We start from the raw sequence: 21,400 nt of genomic DNA on the forward strand, positions 1-21,400 counted from the left end.
TTTATGTGTAGATGGCAAGATCACCTTCCAGACAAAGAATAGTTGCCATAGGTGCATTTTATGTCATTTATGTTACGATTCGTTGGTGGATGTTGTGTACTTATCATTTGCGTCGGTCGATTGAGTCAATGACTTTACATACAAAATATTTAATGAGTTACCATAATAGGCTTGAAAACATGGTGAGGATGGTTTATGAAAGTGATGTTACGAGTGTTGTTAACATAAGAATGAATATACATGCATTTACAACACTTTGTGATATGCTAGAAACTAGAGGGGGACTAAAGAATAGTAAAAACATGCTAGTCGATGAGCAAGTTGCTATGTTTTTACATACCCTTGCTCATAATGCAAAGAATAGGACACTAGTCAACAGATTTCATCGGTCCGGGGAAACTGTAAGTCGGTATTTCAAGTTAGTCTTAAATGCTATATGTCGATTACACAAAGAACTCTACAAGTCACCCGTGCCAGTGCCAGATAATGAAACTGATGAAAGATGGAAATGGTTTAAGGTTAGTCAAACACATTTTTTATTAAAGATATTTTTTGCTAACATAAATTAGTAAGTAATGTTTTCTTTTAACTCAGGGTTGCTTAGGAGCATTAGATGGAACATACATTAAAGTTAAAGTCCCTACTATTGATAGAAAACCTTATAGGACAAGAAAATGGCAGATTTGTACTAACGTACTCGAAGTATGTACGAGAGACCTTTTATTTACGTATGTCTTAGCGGGATGGGAGGGTTCTGCAGCTGATAGTAGAGTTTTGCGTGATGCAATCAGTAGACCCAATGGTCTTAAAATAACTCCGGGTATGTGATAGACAATTTTCAAAGAATATACATAGATTTAAGTATGATAATTAACATAGAGTTTATGGTTAATTGTAGGAACATACTACCTTTGTGATGCCGGTTATACAAATGGTGAAGGATTTTTAACTCCATATCGAGGTCAACGTTATCATCTTAACGATTGGTCTCGTCCTCCTACGAATGCTAAGGAGTTCTTTAATATGGGACATTCATCGGCCAGGAATGTTATAGAAAGATGTTTCAGAATGATTAAAGACAGATGGGCTATTTTGCGTGATAACTCATATCATCCCATAGAGTCCATGCCACGTATCATCATTGCTTGTTGTTTATTGCACAATTTCATACGAACAACAATAAGTGAAGACCCTCTTGATAACGAAATCCCAGTAAATCACACACAACCTGCAAATGACCATGACAATGTTATTTCTATGATCGAGCCCTCACAAGAATGGACCGATCGTAGAGACCTTCTTGCTAATGAAATGTTTAATAGTTGGACTGCGATGCGTGCGCAGCGTGCCAACAATGTTTCTTAATTATGTTTGACAATTATGTATTTTTTATTTGTAGAACCATGGATGTTTCTTATTAATGTTTATTTATGCACTTTATTTGTTTCTTATTAATGTTTCTTGTTATATTTGTATTTGTAGTTACATGAATTATGATTTTTAATTGTATAATTATGCATTTGTACGTAGACATGGCAGATTCAAATATATTGAGAGGAGTTACTCGGAGCAAGCATACCTAGACAAATGATGAAGATGCAAAGCTAGTTGATGCACTAATGGAGATACATGCATCCGGAAAGTATGCTGGTGCTGACAATGGATTCAAACCAAGTTATTTAAATGGTGTTCAACAATTGCTAGATGTAAGTCTTCCTAACTCTGGCCTCAAAGCAGAACCACATATAAAGTCTAGGATGAAGACATGGAAGACACACTTTAGCATTGTATATGATATGGTGCATACAAGTGGGTTTGGTTGGGATGAACAAAAATGTTGTATTATTGCCGATGATAGTGTTTGGAATGAATACGTGAAGGTATATTCTAAAAAATATATTTTTTAGATTTTAAAATTTTAGTCTAATTTATTTGTAATTGTCTTGTAGTCTCACAAAGGTGCTGTGAATTTTCGTGACAAGTCATTTCCTTTCTATGACAAATTGTGTACCATATTCGGTAAGGATAGAGCTACCGGTAGTAAAGCAGTTGACCTTGGAGAAGAAGATGTTGTTCAAGAGACGCAAAAAAGCTCACATGTTGATATTGAAAACTTTGATTTTGTTGATGAAGCCGTTCCAAATGTTGATAGATCTGAAGGACAAACAGGAAGTGTAACAAGCAAGCGCAAAAGAGGTAGAAGCACGGATGCAGATGAGATATATCGAGAGTCTTGCAAAGATATCAAGGAAGTTTTGCTTCGATTTGGGGAGATGGTTGGTGAACAACTTAGCAAAGAAGGTATGGAGGCTCGTGAAATCTATGAAAAGGTTAGTGATGAGTTGAAAGCTTTACCAGGTATCACTACGAAAAAACGGTTCAAAGCAGCTCATTTGATTGGTAAAGATGTGGATCTAGGACGTTCTTTTCTTGCGTTGACAATAGAAGAGAAAATTGAGATGGTCGAGTTGTATACCGATGGTTCAATGGGATAGTAGTGTATGGTTGAAGTATGTTTTGTATGTGAATTGGTTTTAACTATGGTTGATGTTTTTTGCTTAAAAACTATGTTTTGTATGTGAATTGGTTTGATCAATGCATATTTTGGTTGGAATTTATGCATCTTTTTATATGTTTTTTATTTTTTAATAAATATTTGTTATGAAAAAAATACTTGTGCTAATGATAAAGTTGATATAATTCTCTGTTTATTTCCTATGTACCAAACAAGAGAAATGATTCTCAGCTATATTTCTCTACTGAAATCTCTGTACTACCAAACAGAACAGTCAATTCTCATTCTCCAGACCAATTCCCTTTCTCTGCAATTCCATTTCTCTATTCCATTTCTCTACAATTCCATTCTCTGTACCAAACACCCCCTAAAGTCTTTGCAAACTTAACTTGACGATCTATTATCAAATCCCCGTCACGAATGGCCATCATCACCGGCCAACCAACGTCTTTGATCCGAGTGATGTCGTCCGGTTACCCATCATCAAGTTGCAATACTCATGGTCACAACTTGCACCGACAGGGAGAGCGAAATCCCACATCGTATCGCTTAAGGATAACGAAAAATTAGAGCCGGCATTCGCAATCTGACATCTGATTCCGTCCTTTCCAGTCCTCCCATGAAAATATTGTGAAATATCAAACCTATAAAAATTGGATCCTTTTTTAATCGGCGAATTCAATTTTAATAATCCCAACTTAATGAAGTTGGCCAATAATAATCCCAAAACTTTGAAAATATTTGTCACTGGTCCCAACCTTTACACTATTTGTTAAAAGAAAACTTAAAGACATTATGTTTTTTTCCAAATTTCAAACGAATATTTTAGGGTTTTTGATCGGAATGAGGATACGAGTCGATTGATGTAAAACTGACCTACAAACGGTGGTCCAAACGACTAAAGGATGCTTCAATTGCGGTATTTAAATATTTAATTAACAAAAATCAAGTTGTTTGAAACGCCGTTGCGAGTTAAGTTTTACATCAGTCGATTCGTATTCTCATTCCGATCAAAAACCCTATAACATCAATTTGAAATTTGGAAAAAACTTAATGTCATTAAATTTTATTTAACAGAGGTCCAATGAAAACAAATAGTGTGAAAGTTAGGATCAGTGACAACTATTTTTAAAGTTATGATTATTATCAATATATGCTCCTAACAAAGAAAAAATAAATAAAAACCTTTAATATTTAAGGGCTCAAGATCCATAAGTTGTTGGGATACACGTAATGCTGTGTGATAGACTATGTTTGCACCAGCACTAGTTCCCATTAGGTAACAATTAGACAAGTCAGCGAACTTGGTCAACCATGGATCTTGGGTTGACTTGATCCAATGCAAAGCCTCCACCCCATCGTCATAGGCAGCTGGAAGGCGGTGCTCCGGTGCGTTTCGGTAGCCTACATTGACCACTGAAGAGGTATGTACCCGCCTCAACACCGAGCGAGGCGGGTCAACCCACAAGATAGACAAGAGGCTTGAAATCAAGACATTATGAAGGCACAAAGCCAAAACCTATGCGCATGGCGCATATCACATATGCTCACGCATATCACATATGCTCATGCATCACATGCTCATGCATCACATGCTCAGGCATCACATGCTCAGGCATCACATATGCTCACGCATCACATATGCTCACGCATATCACATATGCGCGTGGCTCATCCGCTCGTGGCGCATATCACATGCTCGTGCATATCACATCTGCGCGTGAGAATAAAGAGAAGACCTCGCGCATCCTCAGGATTGGCGCATATCACACATGCACATAATCAACCTCGTCCTTATCCAAATTAGGGTAAGGACAACCTTGATTGTGCACGTCAGACAACCTTCCAGAAGGTATCTTTTTAAGGAATAAGAATATGCTGATGTTGACAGCTGCCAATGAAAGGTGGACAACTCAGCAAAACCCATGTGCTACCACGTGATTATAACCAATGAAAAAGCACCAGGTGTCCCAAGGACACGTGGCGCAAAGCAATTGGAGGAGGCCAACAAGGCCCTAATTGGGTCTGAGCCCAATCATTGGAAACCCTAGCATTATAAATACCACATCAACTCCACAAGGAGAGACACATCCAATTACACAGTATTCAGCTATATTAAGCAATACACTCCAATTTCCTTACTCTCATATTATTATCTTCTCCTACAAACTCTTATTCTCACACCGGAGGGTTACCCCAAAGAGGACCCCTCTGTCCCTTTCTGAGGGGTAAGTTTACGGTGCTGTTCATTTTGTAGGTGGAAGAACCCAGATCCCAGAGAACCATCGGTGAAATAGCATAATCACACCCGAGGAAAGTAGATCGTCTACCAGTGAGTCGATCCACGTTTCTTCATTGGCGCCATCACCTGTTACAACGGCAACAAAATCTCATCAGTTCTCTAAAAAAATTTTTTTTTTCACCATGGTTTCTGGTGTTCGTAACGTCGATCAAGTTCTGGAGGATATTGAGCGTGAGGATGTTAATGGGGGACAGCAGTTTCTGAGGGTGCCGCGTGACTCTACGCGCACCACCAGTAACCATCCTTTCATCACAACTCCTCATGGCCATACTGAAACTCCTCCAGACGATCTCACGTTCCAAAATCTTGCCGGCGCGAAACAAAAAGGACCAATGGGTCCAGAAGATAAAACCAATGACCCCAAAGAATGGCTCATAAACGAGCAACGACGTCTAATGGACAAGTACAATGAGCTGGTCAAACACAAAAAGTTAGCCGACTTAACACAAAGGCTAGCGTTTGACAAGCAAAACGTTCATGGAACAAAAAGGGCGCGCGTGCCGGAAGATGGTCATTCTGTTCACACTGCACACACTGAGTTTAGTGATGAAGAAGTGCACAGCATGAGGAAGACGCGAGATACTCATGCAGGAGGCTCACAGCCCCGCGCGCACGTGAACATGGCGCCTGGAGCCAAAGCCGATCTGGATCTGCACATGCCGTACAGCCCACCAGTGAGAGGGCAAGTGGACGTAACCACACCATACAGGCCAGCCATCTTGGTGAAACATTCAAAATTCACTGAGCGGATCGCGAAGGCTCCCATTCAGCACAAAACCAAGATGCCAAGTGGTTTGGGCAAATATGACGGCACAACGGATCCAGACGATTTCATACAAGGTTTTTACAACACTGGAAACCTAGAAAGCTGGACGATGCCAACATGGTGTCACATGTTTGCTCGCTGCCTCACGGGCGCGGCGCGTGTCTGGTTCGAGAGCTTGCCGACTGGGCAAATCGATGGGTTCGAGGAACTATTGGAAAAGTTCCAAGCCCACTTCGTACAGCAGCGCAGACACACGCGCGACCCTGATGACATCATGCACTGCGTGCGCAGGAATGATGAAACGATTGAAGACTACATAACTCGTTTCAATCAGGAGTCTCTGGCAATCGGAGGTATCACTGAGCAACTCTTGCGCGTGGCCTTTATACAAGGCGCGCGCAGTGATCAACTCCGCCGAGCTCTCGTAAGCAGAGATGGCATGCCAACCACTTGGGCCAAACTAATGGAAGCATCGCGAGTCTTCGCGAGAAATGAAAAACAAATTGCCCAAGATAGGGCAAGAGAAAGAGCGCATCAAGCTGAGACACCGCGCAGCAACGAAAGAAGGGGCAAACAGAACTCTGTATGGTCCAGGTTGCAACCAACCAATTTTTCTCCCGCAGAAAAGCAGGCGCAACCAAGCTCACCCCAGCCCCAAAAAGACGTTCGTAATCGCGGGGAGGGTGACAAGAGGGAAGGCGGCAGGGATCCTAACAGACCTCTGCCAAGAATATGGACTCCCCTCACTAAAACGCCTTCACAAGTGTTAAGCACTGAGAATGTCCAGTTCAAAAGCCCCAAGCCACTACACTACAAGGGACCATCAGACAGTGGCAAGTACTGTGAGTTTCACAAGTCCACAGGACACAACACTGATGCATGCCACCACTTGAAGGATGCAATTGAAAAAGATGTGAAATCAGGCAAGCTGGCTCACCTGGTGAAAAACTCAAGACCAGAAAATGAACAATCAGAAGGAGCCTCAGCCAGCAAAAAGTACAAAAGAATCTGTGTAGCCGAGGGAGGAAGGCAAGGGCAAATATCAAGAAAGAGAAGCGCGCAAATCCAAGGAGATTGGAGCGAGCAACAAGTAATCTTCCCAAGAATCAGGGGAGGCCCTTCCATCAGCAGTCCTCTTGTCATCACTACACACATTGCTCATTATGAAGTGTCAAAAGTCCTGGTGGACACTGGCAGCGAATCAGACATCATGTATGAGCAATGTTTCAGGAAACTGGATCCGGCAGACCAAGCAAGGCTTGAAATTGTGAATGCACCAATCTCTGGTGTTTCAAATGAAATCATTCATCCCCTAGGTCAAATACAATTTGAACTAACCATGGGGGATGAAAAACACAAGCGAGCCGAAGTTGTCAACTTCTTGGTCTTGCCCACCACTTCATGCCACAATATGATCTTGGGTAGGGGAACGATTGCCCAATTCAACGCCATACCGTCGCCAGCGCACGGCGCATTGGGGTTCCCAACACCAACAGGTGTAACTTTTGTATACCGAGATCATTTGTGTGCAGTGACAAGTACTCCGCGGGAAGGGAGAATGAAACTTCCAATGGCAGACAACGCGCCAGAGGAATGGATTCTCAACCCAAAATTCCCGGAGCAAACAATCACAATTGGCGCTACGATATCAGACGACACGAGGTTGAGAATGAAAAGATTGCTCGCAGCATATATGTCGGTCTTCGCGTGGCAACACTCTGATATGACGGGGGTTCCGCTAGACCTGGCGCAACATTCTCTCAACACGTTCAAGTCTGTAGAGCCAATTGCTCAAAAGAAGAGAGTCATGGGGGATGAGAAGGCGAGGGCCATGAATGAGCAAGTTGAGGATCTACTGCGCGCAAACATCATCCGCCCGATACGATACCAGACATGGGTAGCCAATCCTGTGATGGTAAAGAAAAGTAACGGCTCGTGGAGGATGTGCATTGACTTCAAGGACCTCAACAAAGCATGCCCAAAAGATTGTTACCCCCTCCCAAACATCGATGCAAAGGTGGACTCCGTGGCGCCATTCAAGCTCAAATGTTTCCTGGATGCCTACAAGGGCTATCACCAGATTCAAATGGCACCACAAGACGAGGACAAGACTGCCTTCAGAACCGACAAGGGTGTTTTTTGTTACACAAAAATGCCCTTTGGTTTGAAGAATGCGGGAGCCACCTACCAATGACTTATGGATGCTGTTTTCAACGACCAAATTGGAAGAAACCTAGAAGTCTACGTGGATGATTTGGTGATCAAAAGCAGGGAGGAAAAACAAATGCTCAAAGACATCGAAGAAACCCTTGGGCGCCTAAAGGAAGTTAACATGAAGCTCAATCCGAGCAAATGCACTTTCGGCGTACAAGAGGGAAAATTTCTAGGTGTAATGGTCACCAAGGATGGTTTCAAGGTGAACCCTGAGAAGGTGGAGGCCATCCTTGACATGCCCTCGCCATCCACCATGAAAGAAGTCCAGAAGCTGAATGGTAGATTGGTATCAATCAACAGGTTCCTAGCGAACCATGCAAGCAAATCTACCCCATTTGTCAACACATTGAGAAATTGCTTAAAGAAAAGCCAATTCAAATGGACTCCTGAGGCCGAGCAAGCTTTCAGTGAGATAAAAGAATGTTTGATAAATCTGCCCGCGCTCACAGCTCCACTTCCTGGTGAAATTTTGACATTGTACCTATCAGCAGGAGAGCGCGCCATCGGCGCAGTATTGTTGGTGGATCGCAAGGGAATCCAAACGCCAATATACTATGTGAGTCGGGTGCTGACAGATCCTGAGACGCGCTACTCCATCATGGAAAAGTTAGTTTTGTCACTAACACACGCGTCGCGCAAGCTTCATAGATATTTCAATGGTCATCCCATTGAAGTTCTGACTGGTTACAACATCCAGCAAGTCTTGCGGCGCCCCGCGCTCTCGGGAAGGCTAACAAAATGGGCGCTGGAATTAGGAGAGCACACGATCGCCTATAAGCCCCGTCCAACAATAAAGGGACAAGTCTTGGCTGATTTCATTGCAGAAGTCCCCGAAGGAAAAATTGAAGAGGCTCAGCGCGAGGTAGACCCTCCGCGAGCCAATGATGAAGAAAATGTGTGGAGATTATTCACCGACGGAGCTTCAAACAACGAAGGATCCGGCGCAGGCCTCAAGCTGGTGGATCCAGAGAATCAGGAATATACTTAAGCCATCAGGTTGGATTTCAAGAGCACCAACAATGAAGCTGAGTATGAAGCCCTGCTGGCTGGCCTGCGCATCGCGCACAAATTCGGAGTTAAAAAGCTAGACGCCCATGTTGATTCATACTTGGTAGCAGCACAGGTCAATGGCCTTTATGATGCCAAGGAGAACACCATGCCTCTGTATCTAGAGCAGGCGAAAAAGCTCATCGAGCAATTTGACTGCTTCAGAATCATTCATATTCCGCGCAGTGAAAACAAATCTGCTGACGCGCTGAGCAAGATGGCATCAACCAGCTTCGATCACTTTGGCAAAGATGTCATGGTAGAAGTAATGAGCAACCCGTCGGTGGGAGCGAAGTCTGTTCTTGTAACTCATACAACCCCTTCATCATGGATAACTCCAGTAATGGAATTCTTGAAGGAGGGAAAAGTACCGGACGATCGCGCACAGGCGAGGAAGATAAGACACAAGTCGCAGAACTATGAACTGCTTGATGGTACATTATATCGACGCTCTTATCTTGGACCGCTCATGAAATGCCTAGATGCTGAGGAAGCAAGCTATGTGATCAGAGAGATACACGAAGGAATCTGTGGAATACATGCTGGCCCGCGCATGGTGGTTGCCAAGGCAATGAGCGCAGGTTACTATTGGCCAGGCATGTACTTGGACGCTTTAAAAGAGATCCAAAAATGCAAAGCATGTCAGAGCTATGCGCCAAACACCATGCGGCCAAAGAACAACTTGATTCCGGTGACCTCCGCATGGCCTTTCCACAAATGGGCAATCGATATTGTGGGTCCCCTACCGCAAGCGCAAGGGCGAGTAAAATTTTTGGTAGTGGCAGTAGCCTATTTTACAAAATGGGTTGAAGCCAAGCCACTAGCAAAAATCACAGCCGAAGCGATGAAGCAGTTTATCTGGAGCCACATCATATGTCGTTTTGGCTTGCCCATGGAAATTGTGAGCGATAATGGCAAACAATTCACTGACAGGAAGATATCCAACTGGCTCAAGGAATTGCGCATCAACCAAATCTTCACTTCGGTATACCACCCTCAGGGGAATGGCCAAGTGGAGCGCGCGAATCAAAGCTTGTTAAATGGGCTGAAGAAAAGGTTGGAGGGAGAATCCCATTCTTGGGTCGAAGAGCTACCTAATGTCCTGTGGGCACACAGGACATTAAGCAAAACCAGCAATGGTGAATCCCCGTTTAGCCTAACCTATGGAACGGAGGCTATGATTCCAGCAGAAATTGGATGCCCATCCCATAGAGTGCTCATGATGAACAAGATTGATAACGAGCGCGAAAGGAGGTTGGATCTCAACTTACTTGAAGGGCGCAGAGAGGCGGCTATCATCAGTGAAGCCAAGTACAAGAAAAAACTGGAAAAATATTACAACCAGCGCGTGAAAGAATGCCACTTCAAGAAAAATGATTTTGTCCTTCGAAACAATGAAGCTAGCCGCGCGATACCCCCGGGAAAAATGTCCCCCAATTGGGAGGGACCTTATCAAGTCTCGGAAGAATTGGGAAAAGGCGCGTATGCTTTAAAAGATTTGAATGGAAAGAAGATCCCGCGCGCATGGAACGCGGCACAACTTAGAAAATGTTTCATGTAAAAAATGTCAAGTTTGTAATCAAGGCTTTTTAAGCCATTATGAATAATGATACGCGCTATCTTCTCTTAATGTGGATTCTATTACCTTTTGCATACATGTTTCACACTTCCCTTTATTAATTTTGAGCAATATGACAACATTGTATTGACATCAAAACGAAATAGAACGAAGTAAAACATACATGCGCGAGCTTCAAGCTCAAACGCGTTAACGAGTCTTAACTCTAAAACGTCAGGGCCTTAGCCCAATAATATGAGCCTTAGCTCAGGGCCTTAGCCCAATAATGTGAGCCTTAGCTCAAATCACTCACAACATCCATCCTACATGCTGCGCAGCCTGACCATAAAAATACCTAAGCACAACTAAGGCAAAGCAAATGCCAAAACATAGTTGTTAAGGTCTCAGGTCGAGGTCGCGCATGAAATTGTAATGGATATCTGAGTAACACATATTGACATGTAAAGGCTAAAAAACTCATAATTCCATATAATAAATGCGCGATAACGTCGCGCAAAAGAGGAATAATGAAAACGCCAAGGCACGTGTCAACATAATCAAGATATGGCAAAATCACTTACAATATGACAAGGATTAAGTATAATAATTTCCTTACAACCTTGTTCTTATTTCAACGTGCAAGCATATCTTATATTCAACAAGCAAACATGCAATATAAAGAGATGAATGGGGAATGCGCAAGATGCGAAGAAGGGAAAAACAAAATTTCATTCCAAAGCATTGAAATTTACAAGTTTACAAGATGATGAGATACAAACTACAAATAAAAATAAAAAACATGAAGGGCTTCTCAAGTCTCCACGTCGACGTCAGCCTCTTCATAGTCCTCATCACCGCCCTCAGCATCTGGCGCAGCCCGCTCCTCGTCATCTCCAAACTGACCATAGTCAAGTTGTTCGTCCTGAATGGAGTCTTCTATCACAATAGTGTCAGGAGCGGATCCTTTGGCCACGCCAGAGCCGCTAGCAGGGGCAGCATTCCCCGCGCCATCATCGCTGCCACCAGCCCCTTCGCACTCGTCAAGTAATTTCTTTAGCGCGCCGAGATCGGGCTGGTCAGCAAGCGCGGATATCTGCAAATCATAAGGAAAAATATGAGTACAAAAAGACTTGGAAAATAAGTCAATGTAATCTCATTAAGGTTAAAATACCTGCGCAAGGATGGGAATGGGAGTATTCAAATACTTCTCCCCCATCGCGGCCATGTCCGCGCAGGCAACGTCGCTCTGATAAGGGTAGTCGGATGGGTTCTTCTTCAACATGCCATATTCATAGCCATCCTTAAACCCTTCAGCTCGACCCACCAAGCGTGCGGCAGCGTTGCAATCCATCACAAGGGCCTGAAACTCCTCTGAGTATTTCATCGCGTAAGCGCAACGAGTCATACCCTGTGAGATTAGCCATTGGCGATCCTGCGCGAGGGAAGCAACAGACGTCTCAAGAGCAGGAATCTGAGAGTTTAACAACTCAACAGTTTCCTTAGTCTGTTTCAGCTCCTCTTTGTCGGACGCTGCTGCCGCCAGGGCTTCTTCCTTTTCCGCTCGCGCAAGCTCGAGTGCTTCCTGGCTAGACGCTGCCGTCGCCAAGGCTTCATCTTTCTCGGCCTGCGCGGCCGCCAGCTCCTTCTTCAGGCGCGCAATCTCACTCTCCAGTGATGATTTGTCAGTTATAGACTGGACGAGAGCTTGGTCACGCGCCTCCGCATCAAGCTCCAAGTCGCGCACTCTACGCGCGTACTTGGCCGCGTCCGCCTCGGCCGCCTGTAGCTTCTCCCGCGCAGCCTGTAGCTCATGCCCGCGCTTCACGAAGGCGGTGTTGGCACTTGCTCTGTTCTCACTGAACTCTGCTTGGAGCTTCTCAGCTTTCTCTCGAGCATCAGAAAGATGCCAAGCAGACACTTTAGCCTCTTGCTTGGCTTCCGCAAGAGCATCACGTACCTTTACGTAATCATAGCGAAGCTCTTGGGAGGCAGCAAAGAAAGCCGACCCAGCAAACAGATGATCGTTGAGCAAGTCATCGCGAGCGCGGCCCTCCTGAAACCTCCTTTCAGCTGGAGGCACAGAATGAGCCCAGAAGTCCTCACACACACCCATGGACTGAAATGAGCTGTCCTCAGTAATGTTCCATCTCGGGCGGTAAATGTGATCGGCTTCCTGCAAACACAAAGTAATGATCTAAGTCATCAAAACACTAATATGGAAGTCAGCGCAGCGGAGAAAAAACGAACCTATACCTGCGGGGATGAAGCAGAAAAGTCAGCGCCAGCCCCACGAGAAGACTGCGCCGGAAAATCTCGTGGCGCTGCAGGGCTGGCGCGGCCGCCGTCGGAGTCTTCAACTTCAAACTCCTCATCCTCCTCTGAAACAGGCCTTTTCTCCTGCGACCTAGAACCAAAATCAGTCTCGCGAGGAGGGCTGTGCGCAGGAGGAGGTGAGGGAGGTCTCGACGCCGCCAGGTCGGCGCGTAAAACGGCCTCCTGCTCCTTAGTAATCCCGATGAGGGGAGATTCAATGCTTGCAGGAGCAGGAGCAGAACCAACGGCGCTGGCACCGGCGCCAGGAGTGCCGCCAGCAGCTTGTACGCCAGCTATGACTCCTATGAAAAAATCAACAAAAAGATATGGTTCATGACTTGATCTAAAAGGAAAAAGTCAGAAAATAAAAGCGCAATACATACCTTGGCGCAACGCCGTTCGCGAGTCAAACATCGCCATGAAGTCCATTCTCCCCTTTTTTGAGGGTAAAACAGGGGACTTCGAAGCGACCTCCGGCGCAGCCTCGGCATGTTGTTGCGCTTGAGGTTGATCCACCAAGGTCGCCGGCTCTACAAACATTTGAGTGAGCAAAGATTCATTAGTAATTCTATCAGAATCGCGCTCATAGAACCATAAAAGATAACCAAAGGATAAGCAAAGTATACCTGTCGAAGACGCAACGCCGCTTCCCTTTTCCAACGCGCGAAGGGAGGAGGTAGTGGCACCATACCTCGTGTGGACAGGAGGTCTGCCCAAAAACATCCAACGGGTGCGGGTGAGTCACATCCGCACCCAAAAACATTACCGGCTCATCCTGGGTCAGAACCCTGGGGATCTGAGCAGGTAACGAGTTGTACAACGCGACAGTACACCCACCGATCTTCGCATTAATCTTAAGCGCCAAATTCCCAAGAAACTACAAACTTAACCTCGAAATATTTTGATACAAACAACACTGGCTCGTTACCCCGATGCTCGTTTCGCTAACACGCTTTAAATCCGCGTACCCTTTGTGTTTCTTCTCCATTACACAAATCAAAAGCTGGAGATTATTATTTGCAGCCTTTTGAATCTTTTTAATCTTCGCTTCGAGAACCGATACGTTGTTAAGAACTTGCATTGATTCATATTGCGGTTTTACGACGGTGTTCTTGTTTAAAAAGATCCCTAACTGTTCGCATCTTTGTGTTAAGCGGTCGATGAATTTGGGGATTATTGATTTTTGTTCATTGGTGCCTCCGAAACTGATTAAAGCCCATCGCCCGATTCGGCTGCCTTCGAAAACTTGGCTGCCCGAAAAGTTCCATTGGCGGTCGTGACGGGAGGGGAGTAAGTCTCTCACTTCGCCTCCGTCTCCGAGTTTGAGCCTCGGAGGTCGGAGAATTCGACCGTTGAGTTTTGTCATTTCTTTTAGAATGCGAAGATTGAATTCGCCCGCTTGGTGTCCGCTGTTAAAATAACGAAAAAAGGTTAAAATGGTATATTGAATACTGACATGACACGAACCTAACACAAAATTCAGCATATTTGGGTTTTTTATGACAAAATAAGTAAATATATTGTTTTTTCTATACTATTTTATTAACCCTTATATTTTATAAAAAAAATAGCATCATAATTTTTATAACCCTTAATTTCACTGATGTAGTATAAAAAACAAAGTACATTTATAATTTTATAAAATTTACAATAATAATTTAATAAAAAATTGCATATTTTTCTAGTAGCGTGAGCCCTTAAAAAAGGAAAGTGGGTCATACCTAGATGGACCAAAGGGTAAATGCTTATTCTTATTTTAATACATAAATACATGTATTTTAAACAAGTTTATAGACTTTAAAATCTGTTATTTTAGTCCCAAATATGTTAACCAAAAGAACGAAAATTGCAATGAAAATGAAATCTTAGGGATGAAAATAGCAAATTTTAAACTTTTGGACTGAAATGACAAATTTAAACAAACCAAAGAGGCAAAAACTGCAATTCACTCTTAAAAATTATAGCAACATATATATACTTTTTTCACTTTTTTCTAAATTTCACTGATGATCATGATAGTTAAAAAATAAAATATTAATAATTTTATAAAAATTATGACATTTTAGTAAAAAATGCATATTATTCTGGTATTGTAACAAGACCATAAAAAGGTAAAGAGGTCATTACCTAGATGGACCAAAGGGTAACTAGTTATTATTTTTTAAATACATAAATACATGTATGTTAAACAAGTTTATATACTTTATGTATCAAAATAAGTAAATACATTGTGTTTTATTATTTATCTTTATCTTATTAACCCTTATATTACAAAAATATAGCAACATAATTTATTTATTTTTACTTTTTTCTTAATTTCACTGATGATGGTAAAAAACACAAAATATGTATTCATTTTACTAAAAAATGCATATTATTTTGGTAGGGTAACAAGACCTAAAAAAGTAAAGAGGTCATACCTAGAATCCTAGATGGACTAAAGGGTAAATAGTTATTCTTTTTTAAATATATAAACACATGTATTTTAAAAAGTTTACACACTTTAAATCTTTAATATATCAGAATTAGACATAGATACTTGTTATACAAAATCAGTAGACATGTTATCTTTAAGCATATTATATCAGAAAAAACAAAATATATAATTATTAACATTAAAAAACTTACAACTACCATTTTATTAAAAATGCATATTATTTTGGTAGATTAACAAGACATAAAAATAGTAAAGAGGTCATACCTAGATGGACCAAAGGGTAACTAGTTATTCTTTTTTAAATACATAAATACATGTATATTTTAAACAAGTGCATAAACTTTAATATATCAAAATAAGTAAATACCTTTTTTTATCTTATTAACCCTTTATATTTAAAAAAAATATAGCAATAATTTCACTGATACTAGTAAAAAAACAAAATTACTAATAACTGTATAAAAGTTATGACAGTATACTAAAAAATGCATATTATTTTGGTAGTGTAACAACACATAAAAAAGGTAAAGAGGTCATGCCTAGATGGACCAAAGGGTAACTAGTTACTCTTTTTTAACTACGTAAATACACGTATTCTAAACAAGTTTATAAACTTTAATATATCAAAATAAGTAAATACTTTTTTTTTATCTTATTAACCCTTTATATTTAAAAAAAAATATAGCAATAATTACACTGATGTTAGTAAAAAAAAACAAAACTATTAATAACTTTATACAAGTTATGACATATACTAAAAAATGCATATTATTTTGGTAGTGTAAAAAAGAGGTAAAGAGGTCATGCCTAGATGGACCAAAGGGTAACTAGTTATTCTTTTTTAAATACATGTACTTTAAACAGCTTATAGACTTTAATATCAAAATAAGTAAATACATTGTTTTTCATTTTTATGTTATTAACCCTTTATATTAAAAAAAATACAAAAATATTAATATTTTTTTACAAAAATTATGACATTTTACTAAAATATGCATATTATTTTGGTAGTGTAACAAGACCTAAAAAAAGTAAATAAGTCATACCTAGATGGACCAAATGGTCCAGTCATGACTCCATCAATAATGGCTTTTCTTTCCCTTGGCTTCTGGCACCCCAACTTCAGTATCCTAGCAGTCTGATCATCAGAAAGTTTGCCAAGAAACTTCTGCCCTTCACACACCACACACACCTCCATCGATAGATAACACGGCCGTCGTCGGCTCGTCTGTAAACACGGCAAGTTTCGGTACCGAATGTCATACCCATACTGTTGTTTAAAATACTCCACAACCCATAAACTCTCCCCGGTCCGGTCCCTAAACCATAAGTTCTCGGTTGGCTCATCGGTTAAGCTATGGACTTTGTATTGTTGGATGGTTTCTCGGTGGTTAACGAGTACTTTAACGTTTTTAATGCCTTTTCGACTTCTTTTTTTTCTTCGAGTGTTAAGGTTTTGGTGTCGGGTAGTTCGGTTAAGAAGGCTAAGCGTTTTTGTAAGTATGGGATTACGCCGATGCTGTCGTGGAATGCGGTGATGGTCAGGTCGACGTTAAGGGCTAGACCTGTAGAATAATGAAAACCCCGTGAGGTATTAATGTATTATTAATAAACTATGTATAGCAGTATAATAAATGAATAAACAAATATATCCACATTCAACGCACAAACTACTAGACCCGACAAACCCGATAACCGAACAACCCAAGCCCGACGAATCTTATCGCAATAAAGATTAGCTATCCGATACAATATCATACACAAAAAAGTCGAACGAACTACCGAAAAAATGTGATATATTTTATAGTAATATAATAATAAAAATTATGTGTGAATCCTCGGGTGGGCAAAAGTGAAATTGCACTAATTTTGACGTTATTTTACTAATCTCGTGAAAATAACGTTAAAAGTGACGGACGGTTAATCAGGCATCATGTAGTGGCGTTGATAGCCGAAAGACAAGGGTACATGCACCGACCAGCCGGTGTCCCGATGATTGAGTGCTATGTGCCTTATGTCCAAGGCTTGATGCAAAACTACTATCGAGCCGGGGGTCTCACCGGAAGCAGCCTCTCTATCCTTATGGGGTAGAGGTAAGGCTGTCTACATCTTACCCTCCTCAGACCCTACTATAGCTTTGCTATTGGTGGGATATACTGAGTACGATGATGATGATGATATAATAATAAAAATTACAAACAAAACCTAATCAAATCATATCTAGGTACAAACTATAGTCATGACTCCGCGCGTGTCACCGACATTGGAATGCGCGCAACGGGAATTTAAACACGCGTGCCAAAAACCAAAAGTAAAGCCGAAATATACAGTAATCTAAAAAAACATTTTTTAAACCAACATATTTTGACCTGAACTTGTTCTGACCCAAACCCGTCCACACCCGAACCAAATTAACCCTTTCTTGAATCAACCCATTCGACCCTAAAACATTCTGACCCGTGACCCGAACTCACCCGACCCGACCCGACCCGTTTTCATGTCCTAGACATGAGATAACAATAAACCTAAACTAAAAATATTCTCTTTAATAATAATTATAATAGAGTGAAATACGGTTTCGTCCATGTGGTTTGTCCAAATATGCGGCTTTTGTCCAAATCTGATGAGTTTAACGACCAGATTTAACGAGGTTAATAAATTCTTATTTAATTGCAAGTGAAATAAAACTACAGGGACAAAAATCGCAAATTTGAAACTATTGGACTAAAACCGCATAAGGACGAAAACTGCAGTTTACGCATAATAATAATAATAACAATACCTTGTTGTGTTGGTCCAAGGCTTTGAAAGAACCCCCTAAGTCCAACCGCGCCACCGCCAATATCTTTCGCGCCACCCATTGCAGCCGAGTACAACGACCGTTGGGGCGCCACCCATTGCAGCCGAGTACAACGACCGGCCCAAAGGAGTGCACTCCGACAACGGGGTTTTCGCGTAAAACGACATCTAGAGCTTGCAAATAGTCTTGGGGAAGTGGTACTGTGTTCTTTTCATGTTTATTCAAGTACTTACTCAAATCTTGACCATTAAGTTTGGACACATTCTTGATAAAGACTTTAAAAAGTTTAGTTTTTTCTTCATTTTCGCACGAATTCTGAACCGGGATTTTGATCTCAAGTTCAAACCTATCGGTTTCAAACTCCACCGAGCTGAAAAGGGTTCTCCGGCCATCGAAGCAGGGGTTTCCGCCCGAAAAGATGGCCGGATTTTGTTCCACGAGTTTTTGTTTTATTAATCTTGCAACATCTTTTGAGGGTTTCGGTTCATTTCGACGTCGTATTGGTGAATTTGTTGTAAAGGGTCAAACTCTACTAGGAAATGGTTTAATATAATGATAATAATAAGACCAAGAATCTTTGTCTAAAGTCACATGAATGTCCAAATTAACTTCTTTTTTACCAGCCAAAATTAAGATTAAATAACATGACAATCAACGGCTAATAACTAGCCGGAGGATAAAAAATTATATAACAAGAAGTGGGGTTTTCAACCACTCGATCCAGTTATTTTAAATCTTACATTTCTACTCGAAACCCATAAAAATACCATTGCCATAATGGAATCAACAAGTGACTTCCTTGTGAATCATTTTTGTGTAAAACAATCTCATTTTGATGCATCCAATTAAATAAACCACCACGACGAGAAGATAATAGCTTCCATCAAATGTATTATTCTGTTTAATAAAAGAAGAAGAGTCTAACCAAGAACACATATTCACCGAGTTAATTACTTAGTTATGTGTCAAAACAAAAGATAGAAATGGGGTTGTTTGTTTGGTAGTGATAAATGGTCAATGGGAGTTGTTATATTGTCCTAGAAGAAAACACAAAGAAACCTGAAATTTGGTGGAATCAAGCTTTCAAGGAAGGTTGCATGCATCATTTGAGTGTTGTAAGGGGCCCTTAGGGCATCATCGATCAAGGTAAAGTTAACACGTTCTATGGTATCATTGCTAGCTAGAAGTGGGGGTTTTGACCATAAGAGGTGATTATGATATTTAAAGAAATTGAAACCTATAATAGCTTATAAATGATTCAATACTACTTGTCAAAAATGGTAAAAGTTAAGTTTTTATGAAACTTATGTTGAAAGCACTAATAACTTACTAAAATTGAGTATAATCATATCATTAAAGATGTTTTGGTTGGTTATATAAGATTAGAATAAGTGACTTTTGATTAATAAAAACCAATATGAAGAAACATGAATTTGAATCGGTATTTTCATAGGATGTGGTCAACCGGGGATCCTGAATCTGAGAGTGAATATGTGGTGATATGTAAAACTAGCAACATCGTTAGCCTCGTGACAGGAAAGAGGGCTTCCTATAACCACACTCCGGCGTGAGAATCAGTATGGTAAGTTATGAGTATAAGGAGAGTTGAGAGAGCGAGAGTGGAATCTATTACCCGTTGCGCCGAAGGTATGGAGTGTTATGGAAGGTTTATTGGGCCAAGTCTCAAGGGGATATATCCGGGTTGTCCTTTCTGTGACCGTCATAGTGGAGATTATGGATGCCGTTTGGCGTAGTACCCACCACTCAGTATTGCTTTCTTCTTTTCTCGACTATCACAATGGTCTCGCGCCTATCTGCTACACATGTGGCGCTACCCTGTGGTGCTAGAGCCCGCACAACTCTGAGCCTGACTGTGGTCCTGAGTGTGACCACCACCTATGTGGTGCTTTTGGACTTATTTGCTCCAGGGTGTGCGTCAACGGGTATATTCCTCCTCTTGACGTTTTGGCTTATTTGGGTGTGCCCGCATCTGAAACCATATCGCTTCACAATAAGTTTTAGTCAAACTAATCTTGTTAATAATTTTGGTAATTTGGAACAATGGTTTAAAATAATCTAATAATATGTCGACAAGTGATTACTAAAAAAACAGGTGTGGGATGTTATAAAACTCATTTAAGAAAGTTTGGCGTGGGATGGTACAAAACTTTATAGAGTTATGGTGATAAAGGAGTCATGATGATATGAAAAAACTTTTATTGAAATGCAAATGGATAAAACATGATCAATTGGGAAAAAAAATGTTATTTTAAATGGCAGAAGCTTGTCAATCTATTTTGAATTTTGATAAGTCACTCTGGTAAAGTGATTATTTAATATCTTTTTCTCTTAAATTCTTCTCTTTTTATTATTATTATTATTTTTTTTTTGAAAAACAGATTTGGACCAAGTACTTTTACTAAATAAATAAAAACATGTAGACATTATCAAGTTATCAATTGTGAATAATTCACAATAAACACCGAGGATGAACATATCTATTTTGAAAAATATGTTGGTTAAACTTGAAGCATATATGCGTTATCTTTTGCTAAGTTGACAACATGCAAACGCTATAGTTATTTTTTTCTTTTTGAACGACGGATATTATATAAACAATGACCTAGCAAGAAACTGGCCGCACACAAACAAGAAATGAAAATTACATGAATAAAAGATGGTTCTTCAGCCACCCTAACCAATTAGTTTTTCTTTCTACTCGAATAACAAAGGAAAGAGAAGTAATAAGTATCATTCGAAGCTTCCAAATTGCCCACATGGCGACATATATAATCGCACCCACAATTTCTTTCTTGAGCACACTTAAAGTATCATGCAACTCTTGAAGCTGCTTCAATAAGGAGCTGTTTGAGAATCTTGTGTTGAATCATTATAAGTCTGATCAATTAAGAGGTAGTCTTTGAATCATCAGCATGTTTCTGAAACTTACATATCAAAAGGCTTCATGAACCATTAAGACGTGCATTTTTAATAAACGAAACACACTCTAACCTCTTACCGATTCAGAGATCCCATCTTAATAAAATCACGAAAAGACTACCAAACAACCCATAAGTCACTCTAGCACATGACTAGTGAGAGCCAGGCAATACATGAGCCACACTTAAGTACTCTTACTCCTCAAGATAAGTAATGTGTGTCAAAATGTATATAAAAATCCATATTCGACCAACCACATATACTATAGACTTTAACATGCATGCATGGGGACATGAATATAACTATAATGTGAAGTTGTGAACCGTAAAACAACAAAATTGTACTTCTCCACACCAACAGCCTTGAATTGTTGACGGTCGAAAGGTGCAACACAAACATCAACGAGTTAATATGTCCTAAAATCAGAGTTATCATCACTCATATAAGTATCGGTTTAAATGAGAGTTTGCCAACAAATTTGCGTATTATAGCACACGAATGATTATGT

General features: G+C 40.8%; 1 protein-coding gene and 2 pseudogenes across 2 annotated transcripts; 1 reads left to right on the forward strand and 2 right to left on the reverse strand.

Annotated features, from left to right (window-relative positions):
- Window positions 1–1,532: 1,532 nt before the first annotated feature.
- LOC143586007 (uncharacterized) lies at window positions 1,533–2,495 on the forward strand (annotated as a pseudogene).
- A 343-nt stretch (window positions 2,496–2,838) lies between these two features.
- Window positions 2,839–13,489, reverse strand: LOC143586004 (carboxylesterase 1-like; annotated as a pseudogene). Its single transcript, XR_013144635.1, has 3 exons — window positions 13,482–13,489; window positions 3,701–3,996; window positions 2,839–3,159 (listed from the first exon to the last, which is right to left on the reverse strand). The product of XR_013144635.1 is annotated as a carboxylesterase 1-like (transcript).
- A 45-nt stretch (window positions 13,490–13,534) lies between these two features.
- Window positions 13,535–16,519, reverse strand: LOC143586009 (protein argonaute 7-like). Its single transcript, XM_077067657.1, has 2 exons — window positions 16,199–16,519; window positions 13,535–14,124 (listed from the first exon to the last, which is right to left on the reverse strand). The coding sequence occupies exons 1-2, from the start codon at window positions 16,348–16,350 to the stop codon at window positions 13,593–13,595; spliced, it is 684 nt and encodes a 227-aa protein (XP_076923772.1). The 5' UTR covers window positions 16,351–16,519; the 3' UTR covers window positions 13,535–13,592.
- Window positions 16,520–21,400: the final 4,881 nt, after the last annotated feature.

The sequence above is a fragment of the Bidens hawaiensis genome, unplaced genomic scaffold, assembly GCF_021521415.1.
Source record: "Bidens hawaiensis isolate Kalapana, Puna unplaced genomic scaffold, B.hawaiensis_p1.1 tig00034270_1, whole genome shotgun sequence".
NCBI classification, from domain to species: Eukaryota; Viridiplantae; Streptophyta; class Magnoliopsida; order Asterales; family Asteraceae; genus Bidens; species Bidens hawaiensis.